General features: G+C 51.1%; 1 protein-coding gene across 2 annotated transcripts in view; it reads right to left on the reverse strand.

The window, feature by feature from the left end:
• The window catches only part of SBNO2 (strawberry notch homolog 2), an 84,770-nt gene that overhangs the window by 18,058 nt on the left and 51,768 nt on the right, over positions 1-14,944 (reverse strand). For both annotated transcript variants that reach the window (XM_053300134.1, XM_053300135.1), the window contains 9 exons: positions 14,653-14,743; positions 12,691-12,834; positions 11,918-12,035; positions 10,357-10,462; positions 8,830-8,983; positions 6,954-7,130; positions 6,672-6,769; positions 3,957-4,039; positions 2,574-2,774 (listed from right to left, as the gene is read on the reverse strand). In XM_053300134.1, the coding sequence (XP_053156109.1) occupies positions 2,574-2,774; positions 3,957-4,039; positions 6,672-6,769; positions 6,954-7,130; positions 8,830-8,983; positions 10,357-10,462; positions 11,918-12,035; positions 12,691-12,834; positions 14,653-14,743 (1,172 nt within the window). The remainder of the gene's footprint in view (positions 1-2,573; positions 2,775-3,956; positions 4,040-6,671; positions 6,770-6,953; positions 7,131-8,829; positions 8,984-10,356; positions 10,463-11,917; positions 12,036-12,690; positions 12,835-14,652; positions 14,744-14,944) is intronic.

Genomic DNA, 14,944 nt, shown 5'->3' on the forward strand with positions numbered 1-14,944 from the left:
TATCCAACCCCAGCACTACATCCCTCCAGTGGCTGTTGCTGGTGTCTACCTTTTATGTTTCTTTTTAGATTGAGAGTCCTTTGGGGGCAGGGGACCACCTCATTTATTACTTGTTTATCTTCCTATGTAAACTGTTTTGAGAACTTTTGTTGAACAGCAGCATATAAATCTCTATAGTAGAAATAGATAGATAGATAGATAGATAGATAGATAGATAGATAGATAGATAGATAGATATAATAATAATAATAATAATGATAATAATAATAATAATAATAATAATGAAGAAACTATTCAACACCAATGAAACAAAGCAGGCCTATAAGAAAGAACAAGTCAAGAAACGAGCAGAAAAATGGAAAAAGAAGCCCCTGCATGGTCAAGATTTGCACAATGTAAGTGGAAAATCAGACATCACCAAGACCTGGCAGTGGCTTAAGAATGGCAACTTGAAGAAAGAAACAGAGGGTTTAATACTGGCTGCACAAGAACAGGCACTAAGAACAAATGCAATAAGAGCAAAAGTCAAAAAGTCAACAACAAACAGCAAGTGCCGCCTTTGTAAAGAAGCAGATGAAACAGTGGACCACCTGATCAGCTGTTGCAAAAGATCATACAGACTGACTACAAACAAAGGCATGACAAGGTAGCAGAGATGATACACTGAAACATCTGCAAAAAATACAAGCTACCTGTAGCCAAAGATTGGTGGAACCATAAAATTGAAAAAGCTGTAGAAAATGAAGATGCAAAAATATTATGGGACTTCCGACTACAAACAGACAAACATCTGCCACACAATACACCAGATATCACTGTAGTCGAGAAGAAAGAAAAACAAGTCAGAATAATCGACAAAGCAATACCAGGGAATAGCAGAACAGAAGAAAAAGAAATAGAAAAAATCACAAAATACAGACATCTACAAATTGAAATTGAAAGGCTGTGGCAGAAGACGAATAAAATAACCCCAGTAGTAACTGGCTCCCTAGGTGCCATTCCAAAATACCTTGAAGAGCACCTCAACACCATCGGGGCCACAGAAATCATCATCAGCTAACTACAAAAAGCAACTTTACTGGGAACAGCCTAGATTTTGCGGTGATACCTATAACAACAACATTGATAACAAAATTCTGGCATCCCAGGTCCTTGGGAAGGACCCGATGTCTGGATAAATCAAACCAGTCAATAACACCTGTCTGACTGTGCAAACAAGAATTAATGATGATGATGGAGGAGGAGGAGGAGGGGACGACGACATTCTCTTAAATACACTGGGCCTAATCAGACCAAAGTTCCACCTAACCCGGCATCCCATTTCCAACACAGGCCCATGGCGTGCTTCCTAGAAGCCTGCAACCAAGGCATGAAGGCAGCAGCCCTCCCTTGTCCCCAGCATTTAGTAATCAGAGGTAGACTGCCCCCCTGTGTGGAAGCTCCACTGAGTCTTCACAGCCAGTAGCCATCGGGCGGACTGACTGCTCGTCCATAAGATCAGAACGGTTCTGCCGGATCAGAGGAGAGGGTCCAACGACCCACTGCTCTGCTTCCCTCAGCGGCCATCCCGCACTACTTAAGTCCAAAACCCTGCAATTAAATAATAATAACCTAGCACTTCAGAGAGAAGTGCTCGCTTTCTGGTTGCAGAAGTTTTGGTGGTTTCCCTATGAGAGGCCTGGGGAAAATGGCTTCTCTTGAAAACTGTGCAGGCCAACCCGTGGCAGAGGCTGATCTTTATAAGGAAATGGGAAGAGAAGAGGAAGAAGCCCTGGAGAAGACGGCTCTGAAGGACAAGGGTGGCTGAGGAAGACCAAGGCCTCTTGTGGGGAGCCGTTACACTTTGCAACGCTTCGCCCGTAGTCTGCAAAACGCCCAGGTTCAGCAAAGCATGTTGTGTCCCAACAAGAATTCAGACTCTAGTACTGATGATGAGATTTTTAACATACTTTGTTCTTTGTAATAATATTAAGTTGCTGCTCATTGTTTGAAGTTGTTTTCCAGTTATTATAATGTGTTTATTTTATTATAACAATATATTTTCCATATTGTAGCTATCAGGATAAAGTTATTGGCTAATGGATGGAGGATAAATGTTAGAAATAAAAAATCCTGAGCGGGTGTGGGTTGCAGGAGATAGCTTCTGCCACAAGGGGAAATTCTCCACACTCTGCTGTGTGCTCGCAAGAGTGGTGTGTGCTCACTCAAGAAGCAAGGTTTCTAGCACTCGAACATGAATCAGGGAGATTCTTCCATTCACAGGAGCGGAACATCCCTGAACTAGAATCCTTAATAATACTGTACACACACACATGCATATATATACATACACAGACACACACACATACATATATGCATGCACACACACACACACACACACACACACACACACACACACACACACACAGACACACACCCCCATATCAGTATTGTAGATGATATCCAGTAGATGATATCCTTTGATCTTTCGTTCCAATTCAGGCGAGAGCTTCGCCCCTTTGGAGTCCAAGTCTGCATTGTTGAGGCTGGTGGTTTCCTTACATCAATTTCCAACAACCCCCAATCGCTCTCACCTCGGTCCTCGCACGCAAAGCCGTTGGTGCGGTCGACGAAGATCACGTCGTCATTCTCCACGAGCGACTCCGGGGAGGAGTTGAAGTCGCTCTCCAGCGCCCCCTCCGAGTCGGAGCTGCTGTCGGAGCTGATCTTGATGATGTTGCTCGCAAGGTCACAGGTGGCCTTCGGGGCCTTGGGGCAGCGGCCTCGCTGCTTCCCTGTCGGGGCGGAAAGGAGGAAGGCGTGAACACCTCGTCCTCAGAAAGGCGACGAAAGGCCGGGCCAATATGTGGCTATCTCTGTGCTAATTACAAGGCAGGATGGGGACATAAGGCATTGAACAGCTGTGGGTGCATCCCCATGCAAAGAGACCGGACTAACATTTAGCCCCGTCCAACATCCTGTTAATTAGCGCTGCTCTGGGCTAAGCACTGTGGTCAGGGCTGAATACTCCCTCATGGAACGCCTCTTCCCAGACTTTGCCAGTGATGACACCCATGCACAGAAAGCAAATGCCATCTCAGAAGAGGCCTTCCCTCTGCATTCTCACAGAGGGGATGCTTCTTCTGAGATCTGGCAGTGGTGACACCACTGTTCCCTCTAACAGGGATTCCCGGGTATTTTTTGACTACAACTCCCATCATCCCCAGCTGCAGTGGCCACTGGCTGGGGATTATGGGAGTTGTAGTCAACAACATCTGGAAATTCCTGTTAGAGGGAACACCAGATGACACCCGTGCGCAGAAAAGCAAGCGCCAGCTCAGAAGAGGCATTCCCTCTACTCTCACAGGGAGGGAATGCCTCTTCCAGACTATACCTAATGCACTCTAAGAATATGCTCTCTCTCTTCAGGACTACTGTTTATTCACATTTAAGCATATGCAGATTTCACTAGCACTCATATGATTAATGTACAAATATGAATCATGTGGGCTAACGACCACAGACTAATACTTCTTCAAATCCAATGGCAGTGCTAGATGCAAGAGAACTTCGGACACCCAACGTTGGCACTTTTAACAGGGGATGATGAACCCCTCAAGGGTGTGTCATAATTGTAACAAGACAAATACATTAAAAATCAATACAAGAGGAGAAGGGAAGGATCAGGAGGGTGGGGTGGAAAAGTGCATTGGAAATCCACGATCACAAAAATGTTTAGTAGCTACATGCCTAAGGGACCCTCTAACAAGGGAATGGAAAGAGGAATTCTAAAGATTAAACCAACAAAACAAACAAACAAGTCAGTAAAACAAAACAAAACCAAGCGCAGGATGGAGAAGCAGAAGTGCAGAGGCGGGAGGGGTCGGACAAAGAGGACGAAGCCACGAGCCGCAATCACGCTGGAAGAGGCACGTGGATGCCAGGTTTGGGGGTGGGGGGGAGAGAGAAGGTCTTACGTTTCCTTTTAATGCCAGTTCCTCTTTCTCTTTTTCGCTTAGTTGAAGGAAAGTGCTTCTGAATTAGTGAGAAAAAGACGCCTCTGAAAGTTAAGATGCAATATTTTATTCTAGCTGACTGTACAAAAATGGTGACACGGGGGGGTGGGCGTGTCACAAAAAAAGAGAAAACAAAATAAAATCATCTACTTGGTGTTGGGATAGGTAAGACTGCAGAGCCCCAGTGTGAACATTCTGTGACAGGGCTCTTGTAGCCAGGAAATCATTTTCCTGCCTTCCAGAGCCTATTGGCTGAGCTGCTGTGATGTCAGAGAATGTTCACCCGCATTTTCAGTGAATGACCTCAGCTCCTGCCTGTAGGCTTCCAGAGGCATCTGGTGGGCCACTGTGTGAAACAGGATGCTGGACTAGATGGGCCTCCTTGGGCCTGATCCAGCAGGGCTGCTCTGATGTTGGAGAACAATAACAGAGAGCAAAATGGAAGAATGTTTTGGCGGGGAGGAACCGTGCACAGGGCCTGTGGATAGTGGGCGGCAGCATGCTGCAGCTTGGAAGAGCTTGGGAGCAGTGAGAAGAGAACCAGGGTTGTATAGTGGTTAGAGCACCGGGCTTGGACTGGTGAAGCCTGGGGTCGAGCCCAGATTTGGATTCAAAGTTTATTGGGCACTTTTGGGCCAATCCGCTCTAAGTAAACACAACACAAAATAAGGTGTATTACTGAACCAAAGAAGAATGTAGATTAAAAAAAAAGACCAGAATAAGAAACTAATGTCATAATAGGCTGCCAAAAATTCAGAATGTCCCTGAAAATGTGTATATTAATAATATAATGTAAAAGTTCTACAGAGAACTAAGCACATTTAAAACCATACCATAAAAACATTCCTGTGCAGACAATAATAATACAAAATCCCATAAAGGAATATATCAAAATGTCCCTGAACAGTCAAAGAGGACTCACAGTGAGCCAAAACCCTTATGAAGAACAAATGCCTTTCCACCCAACAAGAAGAAGTCTTTTCAGAGTGTCAGAGCCCTTTTCAGTGGACTCTTTTAAAATGCAGAACGTTTAAATCAGATGAACAACACATACCCATTTCCAGGGACATTCTGGATGTGGGGCAGCCTGTTATTACATTAGTTTCTTGTTCTGCCCAATCCGCTAAAAAACAGCCCTTTTTCTCAGCCTCACCTACCTCACAAGCAGTGGCAGCCCATGAACGTGCCGCTGGGGGGCGGCGGCGGGGGCGGGAGGCCCCTTTAAGAGTAAATGAATCCGGTGCTTACCTCCGCTCCCGCCGCACCTGAACACTGTTCGGCGAAGCAGCCCCTGCAGGGGAGAACTGCCTCCGCCACTCACCTGGCTTCCACGGACACGAGCCCCCGCCACGGCCAGGTGAGTGGCAGAAGCGATACCCTGCCACAGGGGCTGCTGGGCATCATGCTGCTTCGCCGAAGAGCGTCCAGGTGCGGCGGGAGCGGAGGTCAGCGCCCCATTCATTTACTCTCCCGCCGCCCCGCCAGTGGCGCGTTCGCGGGCCACCTCTGCTCAGAAGGCATGATCTCCATCCCACAAGAACAGGGATGAAGGTCATGCACGCCACACCTTGAGCTCCTGGGAGGAAAGGCAGAAGGGAGGAGTGGAGAAAGCTTCACACAGGGCCTCAGACAGCAGGGGAGGAGGACGGAGAGCTAAGTTTCACGGCCCAGTTCCAAACAAACTGGCCTGCAACTGCTGTTAATGGGCCAAGCACAGAAGAGTCATTCCTCACATGGTCAGGAGGAGGAATGACCAAAGGACAGGGGGCGCTAGGACTCTTGCATGGATAGCCACAGAACCCAACTGATGCAGGAGACACATTTCTTTGGAAGAACCAAACAAGGGCAACGAAACTGAGAAACAGCCGCCCATAAGAACGGATCGCCTCCTTGTGGGAGGCTGTGGCTTTTGGAGAGCAAGGAACTCCCAACACGTGCACCAATTTTTTTTGGTCTGCTGCCAGCACCATTATTTCATTCTTCCCAAGGCCTCTCTCTCTCCTGCATCCATCCGATTCTGGTTTGTGGTGCTGCCCTCTTTGCGGACACGGGTGCAGCCAACAAAAAGAGAGAGAATGGAAGGGAAACCAAAAAGGATGCCTGAATCAGGGCCTTGGATGCAGATGGATGGGCAAAAAGGGTCTTCCGGGGGGGGGGGAGGCCTGACCTGAACCCCCGTCCCCGCACACCGCCACCCCAGAGACCCTGGCTGATGAGAAAGGCAGTTGTGAGCACACGGGCGTGGATGTGAACAAGAGCAAAAATTTAAAAATTTATTTCAGGTTGTTTTTATTTGTGGTTCTAAGCTGTGTGCCCTTTGCCTTGAGAGTCAGGTTTCGAAAGGTAATCAATGAACACATGAAATAAACGAAATGAAACCAGAACCATTCAAGCTGACAAGCATGGATGTGGAACCACCCGCCACAGGTTTTTAGAGGGGTGCTGGGGAACCAGGCAATGGGGGGAGATTAAGGAGAGACCCTTGCTGCCCCCCCCCCCGGGCAGGCACTGAGCCAATCAGTGGCCAAGAGCACTGGGGGCTGGCCTTGAACATGCAGGGCCTCCTGCTTGGGTTCTTTGGGAAGGCCAGGAGTCCGCAGAACCACCGACCGAACCCTCACACCGGAAAGCCTCGGGGCTCTTTGCGACGGGCACCCCCCGCCGAGCGGCACTCACTCAGCAGCGGAGACGAAGCAGTCCAGGTGCCCCTCGTTCTCGTCCAGGACCTCCCGGGTGCGGGCCTCGCCGGTGGACTGCAGCCCGATCACAACGCACTGTGGGGGAGAAGTCGCCCGTGGTGGGGAGAAGGGTCAGCCCAGCGGGAAGAAGGAGAGGCCGCCCTTCGGCGCGGGAAGCCTGCTGGAAACGGCTCCTCCTGCTCCAGGCGGAGGGGGAGGCCAGCCAGCGCCCCAGCAGCACCCCTCTGCTCCACGGTTCCATCCAGGCCGGCATTCTCACCTTGTCCTTGCTGAGCTCCTCCTTGGCCAGCTCGACCAGGCGCCGGACCTTGGCGGCGATGCAGAGGTACTTGAAGAAGCGCTGGTGGGCGGACCAGAACTGGCCCCAAAGGGACTTGCGCGACTCCAGGCCGATCAGGTCCGCGGCCTGCTGGAAAACCACCAGGGCTTCCACCCACTGGAGAAGGGGGAGAGGAGAGCCAAAGTGACCAGAGCTCTGTTCAGTCCTGCTGGCTGGTTAACGTCAGAACATGCCTGCCGGACCAGGCCCAAGGAGGCCTCTCTCGCCCAGCATCCTGCTTCCCGAAGGGGCCCACCACCAGATGCCTCTGGGAAGCCCACAGGCAAGAGCTAAGAGGGGCAATGCCCTCTCTCCTGCCCTTGCTCCCCGGCAACTGGTATTCAGAGGCTGGTGGTGGCCTATAGCCATCGAGACTAGCCGCCACTGAGAGACCTGTCCTCCATGAATTTGTCTCCTCTGAAAGCCACCCGGGCTTTAATGCCATAGGCTAATTATGCCCTGTATGAAAAAGGGCTTAAGGGTTCTGACTTCCAGCCCCTAATAATCCAAACCAGAAAAGCCTTATTAGGATAATTTGCACCGTTCAGTGCAAGCCACTTTGAGCTGGTCTGAGAAAAAGGTGGCCACCCCCATCCTGCGTCAATAAAAATACTGAACAAACCCAAGGTCGGGCTTGGGATTTGTAAAACGAAATCATGGGAGTCGCAGCTCTGGGTGAGTGTAGAATCCAAAGGGATCCCCAAAACGCCATCTAACCTGCCCCCTTCCTGGGCAAGGCAGAATCAGCCTCTCTCTCAGAGGAAGCTGCTTCCTGGTGAGTTGGACCCTTAAGAACATCAGAACAGCCCTGCTGGATCAGGCCCAGGAAGGCCCATCTAGTCCAGAATCCTGTTTCCCACAGTGGCCCACCAGATGCCACTGGAAGCCCACAGGCAGGAGTTGAAAGGGGCAGGCCCTCTCTCCTGCTGTTGCTGCCCTGCAACTGGGACTCAGAGGCACCCTGCCTCGGAGGCTGGAGGTGGCCTGTAGCCCTCTGACTAGTAGCCCTTGATAGACCTCTCCTTCATGAAGTCATCCAAACTCCTCTTCAAGCCATCCAGGTGGTTGGCTGTCACCACATCTTGTGGCAGAGAATTCATTATGCGTCGTGTGACAAAGTACCTCCCTTTGCTGGTCCTAAATTTCCTGGGAATCAATTTCATGGACCCTTGGTCCATCTAGCTCAGTACTGTCTGCACTGACAGGCAGTAACTCTCCAAGGAGAGGAGAGCTGGTCTTGTGGCAGCAAGCATGACTTGTCCCCATAGCTAAGCAGGGTCCACCCTGGTTGCATATGAATGGGAGACTTGATGTGTGAGCACTGCAAGATATTCCCCTCAGTCGATGAAGCCGCTCTGGGAAGAGCAGAAGGTTTCAAGTTCCCTCCCTGGCAGCATCTCCAAGATAGGGCTGAGAGAGATTCCTGCCTGCAACCTTGGAGAAGCCGCTGCCAGTCTGTGAAGACAATGCTGAGCTTGATAGACCAATGGTCTGACTCAGTATATGGCAGTTTCCTATGTTCCTATGCTTCCTATGTAAGGTTTCAAGCAGAAGTCTTTCTCAACTCTACCTGGAGATGCTGCCAGGAACTAAACCTGCTTGCAAAGCAGATGCATTACTGCTAAGCTATAGTCCCTTCAAGATCACCCTACAGAATCTGAAGCATAAGCAGACGCAAAGGCGGCACACTGGCAGGAAACCAGGCCCAGGTGACTCAAGGAAGTGAGCCAAGCTATACAGAACGTGCGGGACCAAAGCAAAATCCCAGGACCAACCACAGGCCCTGGAATGGCTCCATGGGGAACCAGCAGCTCACCAGCTTGGCTGCCTTGTTGTAGACGGCTTTGTACTCCGGGTCCAGTGGGATCTCCTCTATCCTGAAGTTGACTCCCGAGAAGCTGAGCTGCCGTGCGATGTACATCCCGCTGACCTTCATGTCCATCGCAACGATTTCCATCGCGCCAACCCCCCTGTGGAGAGAGCGCAAGAGTGGGTGAGAACGACCGGCCGGGGGGAGGATGCAACTGGCCCCCAGCCCTGCGGGCTAATGGCAGAAAAGTTCGGAGGACAACGGGAGGGAAAGTGAGAGGTTGACGCCAGAAAGAGCCGAGAGGCTGCCTGCGAGACAAGTTTATTCCAAACGCTGATAACCTGCTTTTCTCTCTCGCTCCTGTCTGCTGCACCCACCACCTCCCCGCTTGCTGGGACACAGATGCACAGCTTTCCATGTTGATCGCAGGGCAGGTTTCCACAAGGGAGGGCAGACCTTTGGGTGTGGTCTCAGAGCTTTAAGAGCCAGGCCCGTTTTTAAAAATAGCAAGCCATGCTGCACCCTCAAGATGGGACGGGGAAAGCATCTAAGCCTGTTCACCCAGGCTTTTAATTAATTAATATTGTTTTAATGGTTTTAATGCTGTCTTAAAATATTTTTAAAAATTTTAAATTGTTGGAATGTGTAAAATTTTCCATTTTTTGTCTTAACTAATGTTTTACTTTGTTTTTATTCTGTTGTAAACCGCCCAGAGACTAAGTTTTGGGTGGTATTTATTCATTTATTCGATTTTTATACCACCCTTCTGAAATGGCTCAGGGCGGTTTACAATTAAAAACAGAAACCATTAAAACCGATATCAATTAAAACAGAAATATAAATATGAAGACCAATTAAAAAACACATCTTAAAAAAACAATTAAACTATCAGAACAATTAAACCCCTGAAAACCAGGTTAGCATTAAAACAATTAAAGCTAATTAAAAACCCTGAAAGGCCAGGCCAAACAGATTTATTTTTATTTATTTATTTATTTTTGCATTTATATACCGCCTTTCGTTAAAAAGATAACCCCAAGGCGGTTTTAAGGGCTCTCTTGAAGGTCAGTAAGGAATTAAGATGGCGGATTTCCTGCTGGGAGTGCCTTCCACAGCCCGGGAGCAGCTACAGAGTATAAAAATGTTTTAATGAATCAACAAAATAATAAATAAATATAGAACGGAAACTCCTGCCAGCACTCACGGTTTAATTGAGAGCCCCTGGTGGCGCAGTGGTAAAACTGCCGCCCTGTAACCAGAAGGTTGCAAGTTCGATCCTGACCAGGGGCTCAAGGTTGACTCAGCCTTTCATCCTTCCGAGGTCGGTAAAATGAGTACCCAGAATGTTGGGGGCAATATGCTAAAATCATTGTAAACTGCTTAGAGAGCTTCCAGCTATAGAGCGGTATATAGATGTAAGTGCTATTGCTAATTGAAACTTCTCAGGAGCCACCAGGAAGCTAGAGAGAGAGCGTGAGAGATGCCACCTCCCCTCCCCTGGCCTGGCCTGCTCCCCCTCTGTTGCCAACGTACCGCTTCTCAATGGCGTGCAGGAACTCTTCAAAGGCCCGGAAGGGGGTGCCTTCTCCCCATATCCCCAGCCGGCTCATGTAGATCATGTTCTTTGGCTCGGAGGCACCTGTCGGAAGGCAACGCACCACGAGGCTTAGATGTGGGAGCCGGGCTGGGGCCTCCTCCTGACGTGGGGGTCAGGAGCCCTCAGGCCGCACCTGCTTGACTCTTCCCAGCACAAGAGCGGCTCTCGGAACCCCCCCACATCGGCTTGCCAATGTGACAGCAGCCCCACCCCGCCTCCCTCCGCGACTCTGTCATTCCGGCATTGAGGGGAACTCCGTGGGTGGGGTTCAGAGGGAGACGCTGGGGGTGCTGAGTCTAGAAAAGACCCAAGGGAGATGCGGAGGCCAGCTGCAAAGAGGACTGTGGCACAGGAGATGGGGAGGACCCCGAGGGACTAGAGCCCGGGGCTTGAAAAGGACAAGGAAGCAGACTCCGGCCAGGCACCGGGAGGCATCTCCTACATGGGACAGCCGGACAGCCTGCCTCAGGCAGCACCGGGCTCTCCTTCGCAGGATGTTTGCAGACAGAGGCTGGACGGACACCCACCCACCAAGGCTGCCGCAGCTGACTCCCCCCGCACTGAGCGGGGGGATGGACTAGATGACCTCTAAGGTCCCTTCCACACTATTTATTTATTTATTTATTTATTTAACACATGTATAGGCCACCCCAAACTTGCATCTCTGGGCGTACAACACCACCATACAAGTTAAAACAAAATTTAAAACATCAAAACTTCAAGACAATTGACAGTTTCACACCATGTTAAACTATTAAAAGCTGTAATGGCCCACCGACCTGCCCACGTTCCTTCTTCTGTTCCCCACCACCACTGGAAGAGCCACCCCATAATCAGTGGGGAGCCTCCACCCCCCATGTCTCCCCATCTCCAGAGACGTTAAAAAACCATCTTGGGTGAGATTGGTTTATAATGTGTCTGGGTTTGCGACAGGGACCCCATCCACTGACTCCGGGGGCGGCTATTCCGGCGGTGGAACATTGGCAGGCCGGCAGGCCATTACAGAGGTAGGGAGATCAGAAATCTCCTAGTGGCTTCTCCTTCCGGCTGTCCTGCCAGCGCTTTGACCTCGGGGAGCAGCGCCAACCACCCCCAGGGCCTCACCTTCCTCCTTTGCAGTGCCAGGCCAGGCCAGAATAAATCAGATATGATCCACGATTTGACGGATGGTTCACGCTAGCATTCTACAATCCTAGGATTACGGTTTGTTTAAAATTAACGGCGAGAGGAACCTGCTAATCCCCCGATGTTGTGGACTACAACTCCCATCATCCCCAGCCAAGGGCTACTGAAGCTGGGGGGTGATGGAATTGTAGTCAACGCCTGGGAATCCCTGTACGCTGCGGCCTAAATAAACCCAGCAGACACAGCCGGGCTGCTGAGCGCCCGTGACGGCAGCGGAGGGAGGCGGGTGCAGACGCTTGCTCTCCCTGTGAGCCCCGACGTGTCCCCCCTCTTCACCTGCGAGGCGCTGGGTGCAGCCCCCTGGCCCCTTACCTGTGGCACTGGCGTAGACAACCCTTGCGAGGGGCAGCTTGTTCTGCAGGTCCAATACTGCTTTGCCCATCTTAGTGGAGCTGGCATTTTTGGCTTTGTGGCATTCATCAAACACAATCTGAGGGCGAGGGCCGAGTTAAGGAGACAGACAGAGAGAGAGAGAGAGAAAAAGGCCTCTGCTCTTGGAGAGCCAAGGTCCGCATCACTCCGGGCAGCTTTGGATACGAGTCAACAAAACCGAGCCCCCCACCCCGGGGGGGAAGCGCAGGCAGCTCCGAGGGCTCCTGAGAGAACCAAAGGACAGGTCGCGCTTGGGGATTGGGGGAGGGACCTCAAGTCGCTAGCCCTCATGACTGCAGGAAGCGATTAAGAAAACCCACCAAGACTTTGCCAATTTAACGAGGCAGCTTAGCAACTAGAATGTACGTGGAACAAACCTCAGATGGCTTCATGCCCAGACTACCTGCCCATGCTTTTAATTCTGATCTTTGGTTTGGAAAAGATCTGCCTCTTTCATTGTCAACTTCTGGCCAACGGGAGGAAGCCGCCAAAAGCAGACTAGGGCGGCCAGCAGAGACTCTTTGCCAGTAAGCCAACACAAAACCCCAGTGCTGAGATCCTGGAGAAGCCAAATTCTCCAGCAGCATAAATAAGTGTTGACTCGTTTTTTAATGTCTCAGAACTAATATGAACGAATTCAGGAGCCAAAAGAAGTCCGAGATTTGGGGGGGGGGAGATGCAGCAAGCAGATACTCTGGTTTCTCTTAGGATACAACACCATCGAAATCCTCCTTGCACCAATCCAGAATCTGCTTCAAGCGGGTCCTGTGCTGGCCACCTGCGAGGCTTTCGCCGATCAGGGCGGAGTAAGTGGCAAACAAGACTCCTTCCGAGGTAGCTGTGTCACCATATTTAATCTACGTCGGGGAGAAGAGCAGGAATCAGAAGGGGTGGGGGAGAAGGATCTGGCAATGCGACATTTCAGCCACGGGACTGGAGAGAGCTGGTCATGTGGGGGCCAGCAGGAATGGCCCCCTTTGCTAAGCAAGGTCGGCCCAAGTTTGCATCTGAATGGGAGACTCCATGTGTGAGCACGGTCAGATCTTCCTCTTCCGGGAAGATCTGAGTCACAGCAAGAGAGAGAGGGCAGGCCCCTTTCAACTCCTGCCTGTGGCTTCCAGCGGCATCTGGTGGGCCACTGTGTGAAACAGATGCTGGACTAGATGGGCCTCCTCGGGCCTGATCCAGCTGGGCTGTTCTTATGGATGGGGCCACTCTGGGAAGAGCATAAGCCTGCTTGCCTGCAGGATGTTCCAAGTTCTCTCCCTGGCAGCATCCCCAAGATAGGGCTGAGAGGAACTCCTGCCTGCAACCTGGGAGAAGCTGCTGCCCGTCTGGGTAGACAACACTGAGCTAGACGGACCAAGGGTCTGACTCGGCAGATGGCAGCTGCCTATGTTCCTATGACTGCAGGGCAACATGGGTTTGCAACTCCATCAAAAAGGCCCTCCAAGAATATTCAGGAATGAGGATCCGCACATTACACTCTGGATGCGGGAACTCATGTGATCAAGCCTGCGCTCGCTTCGGGAAAGAGGGGGGCCAAAGCTGCCCTATCCACTGCTTCCCTTCAACTCAGGGCTATTTGCCTGGGCTGGTAGCCGCTCTCCGGAGTCTCAGGTGGAAATGCTCCCTATAATCCTTGGAACTCCAGGTACCGAGGACTTTGGACCCAGCGGAGGGAGAGCAACTGTCCCCACCCTGCCCAGCATCGCGCCCTGCCTGGTGGCTGGAATGGGTGTCTCCTTTGTGTCTCTTTCCAGACGGCAAGACCTTTTAGGACAGATCTCCCACGACCTCGGCTCACTGGGCCAAGAGGCACTCTTCCAAGCAAGGGCTCTCTCTTGCTTAGCAGGGGGAGAGCAACTGTCCCTCTTCAGCCCAGCCCAGCATTCCCACAAGAGCAGTTCCTCAGGCAACCCTGTATTTAGACTGTAAGCCCTTTGGGGCAGAGAACCAAGCTGAGAGGAAATTTAGGACCAGCAAACGGAGGTACTTTTTCACACAACGCATCATCCACTTGTGGAACTCTCTGCCACAAGATGTGGTGACAGCCAACAACCTGGATGGCTTTAAGAAGAGTTTGGATCACTTCATGGAGGAGAGGTCTATCGACGGCTACATGTCTTGATGGCTACAGGCCACCTCCAGCCTCAAAGGCAGGATGCCTCTGAGTATCAGTTAGTTAGTTATTAATTAATTAGATTTCTATACCACCCTTCCAAAAATGGCTCAGGGCGGTTTACACAGAGAAAAAAATAAATCAGTAAGATGGCTCCCTGTCCCCAAAGGGCTGACAATCTAAAAAGAAACATAAGAGAGACACCAGCAACAGTCGCTGGAGGTCCTGTGCTGGGGATAGATGTTGAAGTTGCAGGGGAGCAACAGCAGGAGAGAGGGCACGCCCTCAACTCCTGCCTGTGGCTCCCAGCAGCATCTAGAGGGCCACTGTGTGTGAAACAGGATGCTGGACTAGATGGGCCTCCTTGGGCCTGATCCAGCAGGGCTGTTCTCATGTTCTTAAGCGTCCTCTTATCCCTTTGGCTAAGTCAGGAACTGTGAGAACTTCTCTTTGCTGGAACGTGGCCTCTATACCACGATCATACATCCGAATATCCACCCCTGCCCCTGCCAGGTCTTAGGAGAGGGAGAGGGAGAGGAAGGAGATGCCCTACCTTGTTTAAAGCGTGGACAGGAATGTTGGAGGCATCTATATCCTTGAGGTCCCTCTCGGCGTCGTACTTGAGATCGTTGGAGGCGCTGAACCTGAAGAGGGATGGGGGGCACAAGGGGACAGGGAAGAGGACTGAGCTCGATCTTCCAAAGCTCAAGTGGGGGGGGGTAGCTCAGGGTTTGAGGGCAGGGTGGGCGGCCGCCTCTCTCTTGCAGCTGCCGGCTTCTTCCTCCCCCCGGGTAGGCCGGCAGCCGCGGAACCGGGCTTCTAGCCCGCCATCTCCGCCTGCCACA

Source organism: Hemicordylus capensis, chromosome 2 (assembly GCF_027244095.1).
Source record: "Hemicordylus capensis ecotype Gifberg chromosome 2, rHemCap1.1.pri, whole genome shotgun sequence".
Taxonomy (NCBI): Eukaryota; Metazoa; Chordata; class Lepidosauria; order Squamata; family Cordylidae; genus Hemicordylus; species Hemicordylus capensis.